General features: G+C 51.2%; 1 protein-coding gene and 1 long non-coding RNA gene across 9 annotated transcripts in view; one reads left to right on the top strand and one right to left on the bottom strand.

Moving 5' to 3' along the window:
- LOC108636365 overlaps positions 1–8,063 on the top strand; it is a 94,116-nt gene extending 86,053 nt beyond the window's left edge. The window contains exons 1-3 of one of the 3 annotated variants that reach the window (XR_001918303.1): positions 5–1,816; positions 2,904–3,048; positions 6,511–8,063. This is a non-coding gene — a long non-coding RNA (uncharacterized LOC108636365). Of the gene's footprint in view, positions 1–4; positions 3,049–6,510 lie in introns of those variants that run through there. The other 2 variants (XR_001918301.1, XR_001918302.1) reach the window with 2 other exon arrangements.
- LOC102178535 (core histone macro-H2A.1) overlaps positions 1–18,671 on the bottom strand; it is an 81,423-nt gene that overhangs the window by 780 nt on the left and 61,972 nt on the right. For 4 of the 6 annotated variants that reach the window (XM_018050353.1, XM_018050351.1, XM_018050354.1 and 1 more), the window contains exons 6-8: positions 17,361–17,460; positions 10,666–10,755; positions 8,071–8,245 (exon numbers count right to left, since the gene is read on the bottom strand). In XM_018050353.1, the coding sequence (XP_017905842.1) occupies positions 8,071–8,245; positions 10,666–10,755; positions 17,361–17,460 (365 nt within the window). Of the gene's footprint in view, positions 1–8,070; positions 8,246–10,665; positions 10,756–15,541; positions 15,633–17,360; positions 17,461–18,671 lie in introns of all 6 variants that reach the window. The other 2 variants (XM_018050355.1, XM_018050357.1) reach the window with 1 other exon arrangement.

The raw sequence follows: 18,671 nt of genomic DNA, 5'->3' as shown, positions 1-18,671 counted from the left end.
GCGAGAGAGAGAATGAGGGCTCAGCAACTATGGGGCCACGGCGGCCACGGGTCCACCCTCCCCAGCCACCACCTCCCTCCAAGAGCCCCTCGAGTTCCCTGTGCTGCGGTGGCCTGGCGCTGTGTCAGGGTTCACGAGTGGCCCTCAACCTCTGGTTGCTTGGACACAGGTGTGAGAGCCCAGTGCCACCAGGCAGGGGGAGGATGAGGAGGCGGAGAGCTATGTCCTACAGGAGAATACGCTGTGTGCTCCCAACAGGGGGCATGGCATGACGCTTTCTGAGAGGCAGTTAGCAAGGTGACAGGGTCTGTGGTTCACAACGTGTGGGGTGTGTGCCATCTCTTGTGGGCAGTGTGAACTCACGGTTCTCTTCCCGATATCACTGGGACTAGCATGGGGCTTGAGATACAGCTCAGGTTCCCAAAAGCTCCCCGGGGGGCTCAGTCTCAGGGGTAATGGAGGCTGGAGCTTCTCCAGGAAGCATCAGCCTCCGTCTTGTCCATGGTAAAGGGTTGCACCCTCCCCTCGGCCTTCTGATTTCATGAGTGCCGAGCATCCTCCTCCTAGCACACACCAGCTTGGACACCCCGTAGGCCTGAGTGTCAGGGAGCTGTGTGAGGGAACAACTCTGGGACAAGTAGGCTCTTCATCCCAAGCAACAGCATCCAAGTCTCCAGGCCAAAATGACCTGAATTCACATACAATTCCATTTAAAGTAAACGTCACATGGCTCAGAACTCGGGCAAGAATCTGAAAGCAGGACTAACAGGATAAGCACTCTTTGCTCCGTGTGTGCCTGGGCCATTCCTGGGCACAGCATCCAGGACTATGGCGCTAGGCTTAGTCTAGGGGAGATAACATGGCCTTTGGAGCCAGTGGCCCTGGATTCAAGCTCTTACTGACCCCAGTTTACAGTTCAGGATACTGAGGGCAAGAGTGAGGGGCTAGAGTCCATGGGGATTTCTTTGTTCATCTGCAGGTCTACTGTCTTCCATCCGACCTGACCCTGGAGTTTGAAGTGTGGGGCCAACTTGCCGGTTTCGGTTGGGACTTTGCTTCGAATGGTGTGCCTGCTGCCAGGCGAGAAGCGTTCAGGTGTGTCAGGTACAGGATTTCTCCCCGGCTCACTCGCCAAGCGCTGCGAGATGTGCACCACTGTAGCTTCTTTTGGAGGGTCACACTTAATCTCTTGTCAGCACTCGGAGCCTTTCAGAGCCGAGGAGAAAACCATTCTTGCAACTTGCTTTCAATCAAACAGGGCTTCACTCAGCTTGATAATGGACCCCTACTAACTCCTGAATGCTTCAGAAATGAAGTTCACTCTTGAAAGACATGGGCCTCACCCCAGGCCTGTTCCCAGTCTGTGTGGAGGAGCCTACGGGCTGTAGTAGGTGCACCCCAGAGTTGGGGCACCCTCACAGGTCCCCCACCCAAGCACAGGGCACTCCTGCCAGCAGGCAGCACACACAAGCCTGTGACCAGACCAGGCTCAGAAGCTGAGGGGGAGCTGCAGAGGTGTTCCGGACAGGCAGCCTCCACCTGAGGACCCCCTGGGGCTCTGTGCACCAGCAAAGTTGGGGTGACCAACAAGCGGCCTGGGGTGGAGGGTGGTGGGAACGGTGCAGAAGTTTCTCATCCTCACTCCGGGACCTGCAGGCTCAGCCTGGCAAGAAGCTGTTCTCACAAGCCTGGCTCAGCTGCCCTGACTTTCCTCACAGGAGTCGAGAAGCACAGAGGCCATGCTGTCCAGGACAAGACGCAGGCTGGAAAGACTGCACGATGTAAAGCCGACCTTCTGTTTTGGCGCTTCTCTCTGGTGAGTGTGCTGTGGGGCACCCAGCTCACACCCTGGAGGGGCTACCCTTCCTTTCCCACCCCCAACTCTTGAAAGGGGGACCAGGCCCACTTTGGGGGCGAGCGTGCGGGCACAGGGTCCCAGGGTCACCCGAATAAGGGCCCACTTGAAGCATCTCACCAAGAGCAAATGTTTATTTTCCTGCTGTAAATACAGATGCTGTCCGGAGAACTCAATTAAAACGATCCCACTTGTTCTGATCCAGAGGAGGCAGCTGCCGCAGGGGGCAGCCTGCACTCAGGCCAGGAACTCCAGGGACTTCTGACCAGGCAGAGCTCGGCCTGTACACACCACCTGGCTAGGCAGGGGCCAGGCAGCACTGGAAGCCCAAGACCAGGCTCCACCAGCCCCAGACACCCTACTAGCGATGCCCTCCTGGGCGTCCCTGCCTGCACCTGCACAGGTGAGCTGGGCCGAGGTGAGGGCCTCTGTTGTGTGGCCTGATGGTCGCAGCTCACCTCCTCTGGCATGTGCCCCGCTGGAGCTGGCTCTGGGCAAGGCTTCGTGAGCTGCCCTCGTGCCACTCTGAGGCTGCTCTGCCCGAGCCAGGGGAGATGGTGTGGTACAGAGATGTGACGGGGCCTCCCTGGGGCGCCACCAGGCCAGCCACTGCACCTGGGCCCAGCACCTTCTGACACACACCTTCTCCCCCAGCTTCCCATTCCTCTGCCCTGGAAGATGTGTGATTCTGACTGAAGGGACATTAGTCCCTGTTCCTCTCAGTCAACAGTTTTCCACTTTAGCTTCTATCAGGATTATGGAGGGGTGGCCAACATGCAGTTTGCAGGCTCCAGCCAGGAAGTCTGATGAGGTGAGCCCATGCTCTGAGAGCCACTGTTCTACATGCAGTCAGGGTGGACTTAATAATCTGAGCTTGTAGGGTGGGCCCAGAGGTTAAGAACCTACAAGTGGGAAGAAAGGGAGGGGGTCGAAGGTCATAGAGCTGCAGTGCCCAGGCCTGTATGCCCCACTGTTAAGGGAGCACAGGCTGATCTGGCTTGTCCTGCAAGGTTGCTGTTGGGTGACTATGAATGTGATCTGTTCCCAGGAAACCTCTTGATGACAAACCTAGACCTGTGTCTGAGGCAGTCACAGCCTGAAGAAGAGACCCAGCCACGGGACTGTGGCCCCTCTGGACCACACAGGCCACCAGGAAGGAGTGGGGGTGGCAGCAGCTTTCCTCTTGTCTTCAGGTAGGCCCTCAAAACGCTTTCTAGTAGGCACACTTAGAAGTATTTGTAACAGAATGGAAGGTGTAAGTGGATGCTTTCACAGGTGGGGCCCTGCACCCTTAAGCCAGGGGCAGCTGTGTGCTTGCAGCAGCCTGGAGCCCCACAGGACTTGAGTCTGGGCCCTGGCTCTGTGCCTGTTTCCCCACCTGGTGGAATAAGGCAGGTAATTAAGTATTTATTACCTGGAGAGGCTGTGTACATTGAACAAGATACTACCCAGAGCCCTCAATCAATAGTGTCGTCTATAAAGTGGGAAGGTCTTTCTAAAGGCACACATGGTGGAAAACGGCCTCCCAGGCCCTGTGACGTCTGGGACTGGGTGACTGCTGCTGTCTCTGCTGACAAAGTTGTAGTCAAGACGCCCAGTTCTCTTGGACGGCCGTCAGCCACTGACTGCTGCAGTGGCTGTGGTGTGGGCAGGGGCTCCGCTGGCCCTCCTGGTGCAGCACCAACCAGTCTGGAGGGAGGTGTTCACGTCTGCGTGTCGCACCCCTCTCGTGGCCTGTGGGCTGGCTGGCCTCCCTCCTGGGTGGAACAACCGCTGCCTCTCTGCTCGGCTGGGGCTTCCTCTCCTGTCACTCCGTTCTACCGCCACCGCGCTATGTCTGCCTCCAGGCTGAGACCAGTCACTGCTGCCTCTAGAGCGAGGGCGGACACGGGCTCCCACTCCAGTCAGATCCCAGTCTGAATCGTGCCGACCTCTGTCAGTACTGCTTCCACTGGGAAGCAGGTTCTGTGTGGTGCTGATGATGGGGATGCAGGCGGGCTTCCCCGAGAGCTGGGAGCCCCCCATGTTCCATGTGGCCCCGACCCAGCCAGTTGTGCTTATGCTCAGTGTCTTAAGTTGCTTTCTGAGAAAGGGCTTCCCACCCCTCGGAGAGTTTATCTTCACTTTGACCTTTTTTATTGCCTTGTCTTGCCCAGACTAAGAAGGTGTCTGAGACCTCAGTCTCCGTGGCTGTTGCAAGTGGACCCCATGGGCTACCTCCCGGGTCACCTGCTCGGTGATGGCTGGGGGCTGTGTGTACACACTGGTTTCCTGTCCACTGTCCCATCTGGACAGCAGAGATTCAGGTTCACGTGGCACAGAAGAGGGTTTCCTGCCTCCAGCTGGGCTGAGCCCCTCTTCATTTAGGGCTTTGCCTCCAGGGCTGGGTAAGGCAGGCCTGCATGACTGCAGGCCAGGGGCAGTGCCAAGGAGGCTGACCAGGGACCCAGAGATTCCTGTGGGGAGAGGCTGCGTCTTGGGAGCTGGAGAGCCCAGATGGATTTTCTGGAGGTCAAGAGTAGAGGTCCAAGCCTGAAGGCTAAGAACAAAAGTGGCTTCTGGATGGACTCTGGTTTTCATACTGGACCAGGCCACCTGTTTAATTGTCTCGGCTGTTTGGAAGGTGGATAGGGCAGGGTAGCCTGGGTGATGCAGGCAGAGTGTCTGTCGCCCCATGTGGACCCCGTCTGCTGGGAGTAGGTCTCCTTCACATTGTGCTCCTGGGCCTTCCTGTGCTCTGGCTGGCTTTGAATAACTCCATCCAGAGGTAAAGACCAGGCTCTCAGGGTCCGAGCTGAGAGCGGTGGGTTACGAGAGGGTGAAGCTAAAATTCAGAAGGCATCCAACACAATGCTTCCAAAGCCAGAGAGAGGCCAGGGCAACACAACCCCCCAGAGGCCTCTTACCTTCTCTTCAGGGCTCATATAAGCAATTCTCCCCAAGAGAATTTGTCTCTGTTCTTTGTATTTGTCTTCTAAGGCCCATGCCCAGGGAACAGGGAGGCTGATGCTGTGCCTGGGCAGGTCAGGGAATTCCAAGCAGTGTTCCCAAGGTTCTCTAAAGTCTACTCCCACGGAGAGTGAGCAAGGAGTGGTGTGATCCTCTGGCAAGGCTGACCAGACAGTAGGTGGGGGTTCCATGTGCCTAATATCAAGAGCACTGAAGCCAAGGGCCTTGGATGAAATGCTGGCTCTTCAAGTACATGCTATGTGACCTCTGGTGAGTGACCTAACCGCTCTAAGCTTCCCCTTCTTTGCCTTTGAGTGGAATTAACAGTGCTGCTCACCTTGTGGGACTGCTGTGAGGATACTACAGATAGAAGGTTTAGCACCACTCCTGAAACTCAATGAACAGCCATAAATGGTAGTTTGAAGAAAACAAACTGGCTTTCCTTTTTAGGCTCATAAATCTAAGGGGAGTTTAATCAAAGCCCCACACTAGCTATTCCCCAAGTACTGCCCCTCCGGAGAGGGGTCGTCCCCTAATGTCAAACAGATCAGGAGAAGTCGGGGGGATCCATAAATACTGTGAGCAGGATGCCCAAGGACAGGAGGGCCAGAGGCGGTTTCCCGAGCCCGGGGTTACACTGTGGGGGTCTCATTTACCTTCAGTGGGCTCTAGGATTGGCTCCTACTCTTGGCTGGAGGAAGGCAGTGCAGGGCTGTGGTCAGCCTCCACACGCCCATGACACCGGGCCTTGGCCGAGAGAAAGTGATCCCACAGCCCTCCACCAACATGTTTGCGTTTATATTGTTTTCATTCCAGCATGGCTTTTATGCTGGAGACACTGGATGCCACAAACAAGCTGTTTTATTTCCCCTCCTAAACCCCACTGTGATTTACTGGCCAGCTCTGGTGTAATCCCATTCTCTGCTCATGAAAGGGAGGGCAGCTGTTTACACAGCTCTGTGGGGCAAGGTCTGCCCCACAGATGTGGGGCCAGGCGGCAATGCACATGTGCTTGTCTTTGGCATTCTGCCCTCTTAAAAGCTTTCAACTGATTATTTTTTAAAACATTTTACTCCATGAAAAATGTAAATAAGTTTGTAATAACAGATGCTCTTTTTATGGGTATGACTTTTATGCTTCAATTAAAAATTTCCCAATAGTCATATGAAAGAGCGTGAAATTATTACCTCCAATAAAGACTCCTCTATTGCTTCTCTCCTCGGAAGCACCTTTCATCAGAGTAGATCAAAGTGCATCCGAAATGCTAATTAACTGTGCCTTAGAACCGTCTGTGAGGAAGGGTAGTCCCTTAGCCTCACTAGCTGATAAGGCAGGCCAGGGACAGAAAGGGTGATTCACTTCCCAAAGGTCACACAGCAGAGCCATGCCAAATAACAGAATTTCTGTGGGAGGATGGGAAAGTGGGAGAAGCAGGAAGCTGGCTAATTATGCTCAGATTCAAGAGCACGTTGTTAAAAAGAAAAATCTCTCAAGGACTCTGGGACTGAGTAGGGTCAGTCCCTGGGGAGATTCACTCTGCTGGGTGCTTGCTGACTGCTTTATGGAGGGTGGGTGTCTGCCAGGTGCTCTTAGAACCAACTGAAAGGGCTGTCAGACGCTCTAGCTCTGTCGGCTTTGCTTTCTTTTCAATATGCATTTACATGGTATTGGCTTTTAAAATGATGGTCAAGTTTTGCTTCTGGCAGAAGAAAACAGAATGAAGATATATGGCAACTAGACAGACGGCAATCCCAAACAACAGTGGCGTCCGTTCTGGACTTACCTGCACTTGGAGGTGAGGGGGCTAGAGCACAGGGCAGGGTGGGCATGGGAACTTGAGGCTGGGGTGGAGTGCACTTTCACTTGTCCTCTGTGCAGGGTGGCCCCTCCCACTGCCCAGAACTGCAGGGCCAGAGGGGAGGCGTGGCACCCATAGCTAAGCTCCAGGAGGGGGATGCCCCTTCTGTCCTTGCTGAAGGGGGATGGGGAGAGGCAGAGGCTCCAGAGGGAAGAGTTTTCCCGTATCGGCTCCTCTGGTGTGACTACCGTGACCCCGGGAAGCCCTGGCGCACGGTGCCCATCTGCCTATAGGCAAGGCCTTTTGCGTATAGTGGCTAAGCTCTGCTCAAGCAGACATCCCAGGACCAGCTCTGGCACTTGGGCTGTGGGACCCTCAGTGATGGCACTGTTCAGGGAAGCAGCATTACAAGGTGTGCACAAGGTTAAAACCAGCAAAGTCCACTCTCTGTCCTCCTCGTGGGTTTGGAAGGGGAGCGCTTTGAGAAGAGCAGCTTTCTATATGCACAAGGAATGGTTCTGGCCCAGGAGGACAACGTCTGGCTGTGTCATGGGGTGTCAGTGTGCTGGACCCATGCTATACTGCACAGCCCGCCTTCCTCAAGTACTGGGAGGCACTGATGGCAGAGACCCTGGAAGGCTCTCCATGTGCACAGGACGCCTCAGGGACAGCCACCTGCCGACACAGTGCCCTGGGCTGTAGCAGCTCTGAAGGCCACTTTCTACTTGCTGCTGTGCTCTGTCCAGAGGGTGAGGCTTCTAGAGGCCTGAGGCTCAGACCCTGGGGAGGGAGGAGCCTGGAGATGTGACGGACAGTGAGACACAGCCTCAGAGGCAGCCATCCCACCTTCTTCATGGCAGAGTTCTCAAAGCATGCTCTTTTCAGAGAGCACCTTAATGTCTGAGCGGTCCTGAGATGCTGCATGATGGGGGGGACGATCACGTTTCCTTTACGGGGTAGGGGTTAGAGCCAAAGGTGGGGTTCGTCTGCCTGCTATCACCCGGCTGGTTAGCCAGGCCCAAGCCCGGGCGCAGTGCTGCTGACAGGCAGGGACCTTATGGGCTATGTGCTGACATCTGGGGTGGGGGCAATTGGGGGCTTGTGGCTGAGTCCTACCCGCCCCGTTAGAGGTTCAACAACTACACCCTTCCAGGGCTGCCCCTCTGGGTTCTGGGTCTGTCTTAGGGGCAGTTGTACTGCTCCCCACAACCTCTGTAAGTCTCCCTGGGGAGATTTCAGGGATGGGAAGAGGGGACAGCCCTGTTTAATGTACCTGCCCACTCAGATCCACCTCATGAGCAGGGCAGTGAGACACAGGTAGAGGGGGGCTGGAGACCGCTCGGGAATCCATGGGTAAGGGGCAGAGGGCTTTGCCTAGAGTGCTGGACGCAGCCTCAGCTGACCGTGTGCACAGAGGTCTCTTCAAGTGTGGCCCACACACACCGGGGAGAGCACCACATGCCCTTACCTGCCACTACCGATGGATGGAAAGGCAATGGACTTCAGCTTCTTGTCATCCGCCAGCGCCAAGCAGTTCTTCACCGTCTTTTCCAGAAGTTCCTCACACTTGTCTGCACCCCAGACGGGACTGTTACAGTGGATCACAAACTTGGCGGGCAGGCCATGGCCTGCGCTGACAGCAGCTGCAGGGGACGAGAGAGGAGCAGTGAGTGGGGTTCCTGCACAAGGACCACTCTCCAGCACATCCCCCCAGACTGCGTGGCCCCAGAGCCTCGTCCCTCGGTAAGGGGGATGCCCACCCCCACCCCTGGGAAGCTGGCGTGAGGACCATCACCACCAGGAACTTTAGCCAAGGTCACAGTAAACCCTCTCCCTACCCTCCCAGAAGGCAGAGCCTTAACCATCTAACTTGACCAAGTGTGTCAGAATGTTTGTAGCCTCCAATTAATTGCCTTCTGGGGTCTCCAACTGCCTTTTCCTCAAGTGAATTCACATGCATTTAATTATGATGCATCTATAAATCTCTCAGACACAGCTCAGAATAAACCTATTGGGAAAGTAATCTAAATAGCATGTCTGCTGCTCTAGTCGTCTCCCTGACTGACCCATCCTGCTCGTTTTGACAGAATTAACTGGACGGTGTTTTTAGGATGGAACTATTTTCCATCTTTCTTACTCTTTTCCTCTCCTAGAAGACGCCTCTTTCCAGCTAAAGACCTGCCTTTCCAGGTGTGTTCTCACTCTCTGCCCTGGGTCAGATCTAAAGACAATGGTCTTGGGTCTGCTCCCACCAGGAAATGTGACAGGTCAGCCCATGGCTCCCAGAGCACGTTCCAGGATTCCTATCCCATAAGCTGCAGCACAAAGAAGGCGGTTCTAGAACCAAGGCGTCTGATGAATGCTGCCTGCCAGATTTCTATACAGGAGCACACTCACATCTCCACCCACTGTTCCACTAAGACACCCAAACCTTTTTGATTCAAATGTTCCCTAAACCCAATTTGTGAAGAACACCCAAGTGCTATCCAGGGGTCTTGGTTGTTACTGGGTCTGCTATTTGACCAGCAGAATCCAGAGAAGAGGGATTTGTGGGAAGTGTCTCATGGTGCAGTAGCAATAGTCTGAACCCAAAGTCACAGGTCTGACTTTGAGTCCTGGCTCTGCAGACTGGTTCAAGAACTGCGGGCTTGATTGACACTGTGGGACTTAATTCACAAGTCTGCCCACGTGAGAAGTAACTGCTAAACCATGCTTGGAAAAGACAAAACCTGTGTTAGCAGTGATTATCTATTTCCTTCATACTTAAAAATATTTTAAAACATTTTCTAAAATAGATCTTAAAGAACAAAATGTGTTCTTGTTTTTGAAATAAGCAAACATACCTTTAGTTGTGCTAAGTCTAATGGGTTGGCACCAGCTGTGGCTCCTCTGTCGCCAGCTAAGATGGTGTGTGGCAGCATCAGGGCCCCCTCTCATCACACCTCACGCTGAGGGCCACCAAACGGGCTTGAACTGAAGTACCAATGGAGGACACCAGGCTGGCACAGAGTTGCCAGGAGGGGGCTGAGGAAAGGCCAGGAGCCCCTGGCTGGGTGCTTTATGCTGTGTGTGTCCTCCCTGTTCAGTGTGGGCAGTTCCAAGGGCAACTTCCTGCAAGAGCCTGGTAACTGTGCCCCCACAAACTCTCTACAGTGCCTTGCCCTTTGTGGGCAAAACTGAACTGAACTGGCAGAGCAGAGGTCAAATGCAATGCCACCTTCTTATTCCCGCTGGGACCCATGACTAGCCCAGGATGAGAGGTCATGTGCAGGCACTGGGGAAGGAGGCGTAAGGCCTGGGGGACCCTCAGAGAAGCCTGTGTGGTTGTGACCTAGGAACCACTGATGCCCATATTTAATTAAGATTCATTTTAAAAATCATAAATAGGATGTGGAATGGGCACTGGGGAACCATCTAGAAAGAAGAGGAAACGAGCCCAGAGAGAAAGGAAGGGAATGGTCTGTTCTCACACAGCTGGTGGGTGAGCCAGCCTTGCCCCCTGTCCTGACTCTCTGGTGCTCAGGAAACCCTGTGTCCACCTAAAATCCCCTAGTCCAGGCTGGCAGCGTTGAGCAGTGCCCTGCCTTGAGTTCTCAGCAGTAATTCTCATCTCACACTTCATTTTTTTACCCCTCTTATCAGGAAAGGTGTAATTGGCAAATGAGAGATGTGTATTTATATTACTCCCATTAAAAACACAGATGGCTGAATGGAAATGATTCATTTGCATCTCTCATCAGCAATTTCGCAGATGGCTCAGTATCACTATAATTCTCGGCTCTCAGATTTGCCAAGTTTGGCTTCTGTAACTGCTTAAAATTTGAGGACTAGACATCAAACATTTAGAAGCTATTTTAAGTAATAAGGAAAAAACTTTAGAAAGGCAATTTTCACAACCCTTAACTCCCTTGACAATTAGTGTGTGATAAAAAGTCTACCAGGCTTTCTTCTGCCTTCATCTCGGAGACACCTAAACACCTCTGAATTCTAATCTGTCCTGTAAAATGGTTTCCGTGATATAGCATGTACCACTCCCAGATAAGCAGGGTGCGCCCCTCCTCACCTCCGGCTACTTCCAAGGGCCCATTCTTTTTCCGGAGTTCCAGGACAGCTTCCACAAACTCCTTGCCACCTTTCTTCTCTAGCGTGTTTCCTAGACAAGAACAGGGTGAGGTCAGATTGCCATCCCTGGGTCCCAGGGCACACACAGACACTTAGCATGTCAGATGATTACATACTAAACATGATCTGACCAGCTAAATTCCCAGGCAGCTGCAAGATAGGAACAAAGCTGTGGCTGAGTCAGAAATGAAATTTAGAAGAGATTCACTATCGGCCAGTCACCACTCTGCACGGCTGCCCACTGGGCCACCTTTGCTGCCCCTTCACATGGGGGTGACTTGCGGTGATCCTGGACGTGCCAGAGATGTGAAGGAGACGCCTGTTCTCTGCAAGCACGCCTGTCTCGCACGCTTTCCATCAGCGTGAGAAACCAGATGGTGCTGGCTTCCAAGGCTGATGCCTCCCCCTGGATTTTCTTCTCTGTCTCTGGGGAGAACCCCCAAATAAGGAGGTTTTAGAAGAAGCACACCAGGCTCCCATCAGGCAGCTAGCTCTCCTCCTGGCAGCAGGCCCAGAAGAAAGCATTCCGATTTGGCCACCTTTGGACTAGCTCTACTACCATGCTTAGTTTCTATTTTGCAGCTTTGGTGTCATTTGTGAATTTAAAAAAAAAAAAAAAAAATGGCCTCAGACAGTATTTCCTTAATCACACTAATGATTCAGAATTGTTTCAGGTAAAGGAGGGCAACATCAGAAACAGAGCTTAAAGATGAACTTATATCAAAGCTTGGAAAGAGGGATATCTGTTCAGGACCAGATTTTAAAAATCAAATGGGATTTTGGGAGCACTTCTTCTTAAATTAGGGTACTTACTAAGTAATCAATTCCGCCTATGAAAGCCAAGTTCCCAAATATGATTATCAACACCTATAATAAGGTCTGTGGGTTAAATGTCTCACTAGGTAGCAGCAATCAGGATCATCCTTTTAAGTTTGGCCAGCACGGGGTCTCGGTCTTCCCTAAGCTCTGCTTCCTCAGTTGTGCACATTTTAAAGTACATTCCTCACAAGAGGATAAAATACTCCCCTTAAGATTCACCGTTTGTAATGGAAAATTCCAGGTGCCCCTGGCACATTCTGTTATGGGTCAGTCAGGGTGCACTGGGATGCACCAGCCCAGATTCTCTTTGGATTCACCCTGGAATGACTAGGTCTGATTATCTTAGAGAAACCTGCCTCATTAGCATGTTATTGTGGAGGGGTGAAGTAACCCCAGGAAGTGTCTAGAAGGAAAAGCAGATGGCCTGGGCACTGTCACAAATAAGTCAGCACAAAGGCTACTGGCAAGCACCGCCTATAAGCCGCCCACTCTACAAAGTCTGGGGGCCTGAATGAATGTGAGCACCAGGCCATCACCCACGAGGAGCTCTCAGCTAGGGGAAGGCCTGGCTTTCAGACAGAGATTATTGTGGGATCCCTGAGGTGGGATCCAGTGCCCCTCCTTGTGAGCCTGGACTGCCCACAAGCCTTCACCTGTCTTGGAAAGCAGTGAAGTGGGCTTTAAATGGCAGAGGCGTGCAGAAGTAAAACACATCCACCCGCTTCAGAGACTTTCACTGACAGCGGCAGCGGCCTCCGGTGTTTGTGACAAAGTTCAGCATCCGGGACAGTGGCCAATGGGCTTAGGGGGGCAGGCTTGGGCCTCATGCTTCCACCACTGGGAAGTGCAGAGTTTGAGGCTACAACCCAGGTGAGTGAGGCCCAGCTACAGGATTATCCGAAACATCCATGCAACTGAGAGAAATGAATCTAAAGTCACTGGATCCCAAACACTGCTGACCAGCTACACCTGGTCTGGCCTTCCCTCCTCATCCATCCTCCAGCTTGAGGGATGGATACGAACATGCTCTAGGCAGGACTATTTCAGGACGCATTCTCTAGACTACCTACTCTTTAGGAGGAATGAGAAATTTGGAAGATAAAGTAAAATCAGTGCTGTATTGATACTACCAACACCTTTCTGAAATAGAAAATATTAAGAAAATGGGCTGATTTATAATTAAAGGTGTTTTATCTTAGGAAGAGTGTTTACTTTAAAATTTTTACTTATAATTAAATCTTGCTTTAATTAGAAGTGAAATTTGCACGTTAAATTACACTTAATGCATTTCCCAAACTTAAAAATTGAATCCTAGATTGCAGGCAATCAACCCGGTCAGGACTTGACTCCTACACACACATATGTATGCACATGTTCATGTAGACACACGTGTACTTTTTAACAAGAAACAGGCCCGTTTCAACTGTATTGTCAACACTTAATGTAAGACTCTTGCTTTTTAGGCTTAACTTCAGGGTTAATCATAAAGCAATTGGCTTATTTGCCCCCAAGCATAAACATGTGTTACTCCCATGAGAACAAGAACATTATTTCATGCTTAGAAAGCAGGCATAAGTATCAGTGTTCAAAACAGCCTAAGCAAAAATTTAGGCTTGGACAAACGTCAGGCTCAGCCTGTGGTCTATTTCACTGTTAGAAAGAACTTTTCGATGGGTAAAAGTTAATCACTGGGGCTAAGCATTCCTGCACTCGCATTCCTTCTTCCAGCGGTCTCGGGACTCGGGAATTCACACCAAATATGAGAAGTGGAGTGATTACATCCTCGCTTCCTCTTTTCCCCTCTCACACATCAAAGTGGGAGCTGGAACCAATTGAGACCATGTGTGAATCTGGTTGACCATTATTTTGGTATTGTAAGAGATCTGGGTTCAGTTCTAGTTTGGACTGGTTCAGAGAAACAGCACAGAGGTAGGCTTTGGAAGCCCTGAGTTCTAGTCCTGGCACAATCTTGCTCCTTGGCCAGTCAGGCTGTCTGGACCTGTTTTGATAGTGTCTGTGAATGACGTGCCAGGTAGCCTTGGCAGAGCTCTCAGACCCAGGTTAATCACATGTCACTGAGGCTACTATTCCCTGCCCTGTGCACGTGAGTGAGTTAAGGGCATGTGTGTCAGAGAGAAAAGCACTAGCACCATCATTATTCCAAGGAGACCAGTTCCATTCATGGTTTATGAAGGACTGGGCTCTTGTGGGATGCGGACAGTTGGCTCTGCCTGTTACCCCAGCTGGCCCCTGCTGGCCTCAAAGCCTCCAGCTCCACCTCCTAGTGTGGCTAATCCTGAGGAAAGACTTCCCAAGCAGCAGCAGGCTGGCCCTTCCTTTCTTTCCTCTGGGCAAGATTTTTTTGCCCAGCAAGTTTCATAATTTCCATTTCACCCAAAGTCCGGGATGGCAGGATGAACCCAGGCTTTAGCCAATCCTGGCTGAAAAGATAAGCCCTTAGCTGTTCGTTTATTTATTTTCCTCAAAATCAGTACTTCCCTCCCATCAAGTTTTCACTTGGTTAAGAAAGGAAGTATCTTTCGCTTAAGCTGCCTGACTTAGGAGCTCTTAAACTCCTCCAAAATCTTGAGAAAGGGGAGTTTATTTTAATTGCCTACAGCCTGATTTCATTTGGGCCTAGCAGGTTTGGCAAATCCTGACTTTCCATCCTTATCCAAAATCCAAAATGCCCAGGAGAGCAATCAGCCCAAATCCCAGTGGCTGGGGCAGACTGTGAACAGCGGGCTTTGTGACTAACACTGAGCAGAGTTGGACAGCTACAGATCGCTAAGCTGCTGTGCTTCTAGTGTCTGGGACACGCAGGCAGATCCCTACAGCCTCATCCTTCAAGATGACTTCACTTCTGCCCTTAATAGAAATGTAGCCAATTCTTTTTGGAAGCTGGTGTTGGAATCTACACTCAGACATGCTGCTCTCAGGATCAGCACAGCTACTGTAAAAATCATACATGCACCTGAGAGCAAGACGACCATAGTAAGCCCCTATCACGAGCCAGACGTGAAGCAGGGTGCTTTGCTTACATGATTTAACATAATTCAACACAATTCTCATTGTTAACACTGTTTTATGGATAGGGAAACCAAGGCACTGAGGAGGAATTAGGTGACTTGCCGAGGCCCCGAATCTGGTAGATGGTAAGGTTAGGATCCAGGATTCTTCTACCTAGCTCCAACCCTGCGCTGTTTTACCATCACACCTGGACGCCTTCACACCCGCATTACAGAAGCCCCTCAACACACTGCTACAGCAGGGCACTGTCTGTGCCAGTCTGCAGCCACGGACTCTTGGAGCCCTGTGTGCTCACTCTGCCTTGCCCCACCCACAGCTACTTAGGGCCAGATGCCAGCTACTCAGTGCCAGATGCCACCATGTGGGTCAGCTGCTGGGGCGAGGAAGGGGCTCTCTGGGTCCAGGAGACTGTTTCTCAAGAGTGCCTAGAAACACGACATCAGAATGAGGGGACCTTCGTGCACTTAAGGTCTAAGAACACAAGTGTGGGAGAGGGTTGTCAAGTTCCCCCAGCATGCACTTAAGGTTGAAGGCCACTGTCAGGAACGAGTGTGCTTCTGACACAGACCTGTGCACAGGCGTTCCTGCATGTCTGGTCCATAGAAGGGCACAGAAGCGGTCATGGATGCCACGCAGCCCATTGGGCTGCATCCCCCTGGCAGCTTCAGATCACACGTGAAACCAGTCTCCAACAAAGCTGTGCCTCAGGAAGCAAGTGAGGACACGATGTTGCTGAACCAGTTTCCAAACCAGAAGTGGGCCCAGCTGGGAGCGGCATGATGCAACCTGGCTGACAGTTAGCTGTACTTCTTGCATTCATGACCCGGGAATGGGAGACCTGGGGAAGGTCAGGACAGCTGGAAGTGTGAAATGAATGCAGCCCTGCATAGCTGTCAAAGGATCAAGCTGTCTGCAGCGGCCGACTGACCATGCACACACACACTCGGCAGCACCCGGCTAGGCATTACCTACTTCACCACCGGTGTAGAAGTCAGTGTTTGTCGGGTGAACGACAGCATCACTGTCGATCGAGGCAATGTCAGCCTGTACAACTTGCAACTATAACAGGTAAACAAATGTATATCAACTGTGTTGGACCGAGACCCACGCACAGGCACATTTACTAAGGCCCCAGTGGCAGGGCTGGCCTACCTGGTCGATTCCAACATACGAGCCAAAGGGCAGTCAGTCCACGAGGTGTGCGCACGTGTGGGTGGGGGTGAGCGAAGGAGGGGGAGGGATATCAAATGTGACATGTTTAAATTAAACATTTGAATGACAGGTCCAAAAAAAAGAGAAACACACACGAGATCATTTCCAAAGGTTAAAAGAAAGAACAACGAATGCCCCGTTTCACTTCGCAAAAGCCTGTAAGACTGGCACCCCACTGAGAAGGCTACTAAAACATGGCATCTGTTTTTTTTTTTTTAATGTGGACTATCAGGCCAACCAAAACAACAAGTTTCTCCATTTTCTCAGCAGCAGTCACCGTTTAGGGTTTGATTTTTATTCCTGTGAAGTTCATCATTTTGTCTACCTTCAAGGACATTTCTTGAAAATGGAGAAAACAGTATAGGTGTGCACAGAGGAATGCCTTTATTCTTCCCCTTAGAGGTGTAATTTTTCTAGGCCTACCTCTTATTCTAATCTTGTTTTTATGTATACTGTGAATAGATTAATCCTCGCCTTTTCTAGCTTGTGGGCTTTCCCCACCCCACCCCTAAAAAAAGAAAGTATCTGTTTAAGGCAATTGGAAAACAAGTTCAAGCAGGGCATTTTTGAGTCCCAGTTTTCATGTCTTCAGCCCATTACTGCACCCAGTTTGTGTGGGTCCGGCCTGGGCTCTGGCATGGGTGTCTCTCCCAGGAAGGAAATCTGCTATCTTACAAAGGTGGCCAAAAATGAGAGCTAAAGGCACACAAAACATACCTAAGTCAGTATCAGATATATGGCTGCCTTGGTGGGTGGCTGCTGCCCCCGCAAGGCTCACAGCTAAGGAGATAGAAGCCTTCATTGTGCCCTGAGCAGACGGTTCCTCTCTGCGAAGGTGAGACCACAGAGTGGGACTCCTGAGGGCTACCTATCAGCTTGTCCTAAACCGTCCACCCTCCTGGACAGGGACTTCACAGCTCTGGCATAGATTTCCTCTGGAGGAACTCACTCAGAAAAAGAATGAGTGCCTTCTCTCTAATATACTCAAGCCAAATAATTCATGAAGGTGGCACCCAGTCATATACTGTTTTCAGTTGTAGAAAAAGTTGAAGTGGCAGTACGTGGTAAATTTGGGGGAATCCAATTTGCTGGTGGATGAAAGACAACCTAATAATATACTGATGTGCAGCTTAACTGTCTCCTTTCTCAAGTGTTTTCATGCTTTGCTTAACTGTCATTTCTAATTAAGGCTTAAATGGAGAAACTCATTTTGTAGTTACCTGAGATGTTTCAATTCTTAAAAAAAAAACAAAAAAAACAAAAAAACCACAGTTTTAAAAAATCCCCCCCAAAGTAACCAGCAGTCAGTGTGATCATTATGGAAGAGAATTTAGATAGCAATATATTTATAATGAAGGGGAAAGCAGCCAATAGGGCTTAACAAAACATAATCACATCATTCCCAGTTGGAAGGGCTTACAGTAAGTAGACATTCAGTGTCTACTCTCAAATATTAATCTCAGTTTTGGGAATTTAGTTTGACCATCTGTAATTTGAGAAGATGAAGAGCCTAAATTCTGGGTTCCATAACTTTTCAACTGACAGCTGATGGTGCCAAACCCCATCCCCAATTACCTAGGTCATCTTTAAGGTCAATGTCAGCATTGGTAGGATTGATTATGGCCTCCACCTCAAAGCCGGCTAAATTACTGATTTCACTGTGAATAAGGTTCAGCTGAAAAGAAAAGCATGAGGTGGGAAATAACAGGACAGCTGGGAAGTCACAGAGATGGGAGCCTTGGGATATAGATGAAGGGCAGGGGATACTCCAGGTGCACTGGGCACAAAGGGGAAGAGGGACTCACTGGCTAAAATGAATCCATTTCAAACAAAAGACTCAAATGCCACTCAGGATGCTAAAAAGAAGCAAGCTAGGCTGAAGGTCCAGAACCTGTTTGGTGATGCCTGGGGCCAGGGAAGCCTAAGCCAAGTCAGATTGGGGGATCCACCTTCGTTTAAAAGAACTTGTGATCTGGGTGCCAAGGTACAGCAGCTGTCAGGACCCAGAGGCAACTCCTCAGGGCTGGGGTAGGGTCGGGGGGTATACAGAGCTGTCCTCTTTTTTGAGCACTGGGATGCTGCAGAAGTCCTAGCTGGTCTGGGCAAACCCCTAGCAGCTCTGCCATTCTCTTCCAAGTGGCCATGGGTCTCTTAGGCTCTTCATGTCACTGTGAACACTGGCTAAGTGGCTCCCGTGTCCTGCTCGGGGGTGGTGAGGAGCAAGAATGGTCTGTTATTTAGTAACACCTAATTTTACATGCCTGTTAGTTATGTGATGCTGAAGATCTGGCCAAACCCAGGAAGAGACACAGCAGTTCTCCATCAAGACAGTGTGTCTTTTAAACTGTGTTCACTTGTTGGTGAGGCTCCTCTGAGGCGCAATGGGTAGAGTGCTTTCCTTGAGTGGCTTTTATGAATACCCCACCAGCCGAGGCCTCGTAAATTGCCACTGCACGTCCTGCCTCCCTGCTGCTATTCTGCTGCCATAGCAACCCTCACTCTGAGAGGAATCTATGGTCTTGACTGGCTGTCAGAGGTGCAGGGCAGTTGAGCTGGCCTAGGACTCCCCTTCCTGCTCTCAGGCCCAAGGGCCTGTAGCAGAGTGCTCAATCTCTCCCAGGGAAGATGGCTGTTCTTCAGTGACAGAAATTCCAACCAGCTGCACAGAGAGCCATGCCCAAGCGGCCCCCAGAGGAGCTGCTGACCAAGACAAACTGCAAGCCTGGCTAGGAGAGCTGACCACACCCACTGGGCCCTGCGGGGCAGGCCTTCACCCCCCAGGAAAGGGCCATGTGCGGACCCTCGGTTGGGATGCTCCTGGCCACGAGAGCCAAGTGACTGAATTTCTGGGGCCAGACATTTTGTGCAAACAAAACTAAACAAACC

The sequence above is a fragment of the Capra hircus genome, chromosome 7, assembly GCF_001704415.2.
Source record: "Capra hircus breed San Clemente chromosome 7, ASM170441v1, whole genome shotgun sequence".
Lineage (NCBI taxonomy): Eukaryota > Metazoa > Chordata > Mammalia > Artiodactyla > Bovidae > Capra > Capra hircus.
The sequence above is the reverse complement of the archived record's forward strand: the minus strand, read 5'-3'. Positions and strand labels throughout refer to the sequence as shown.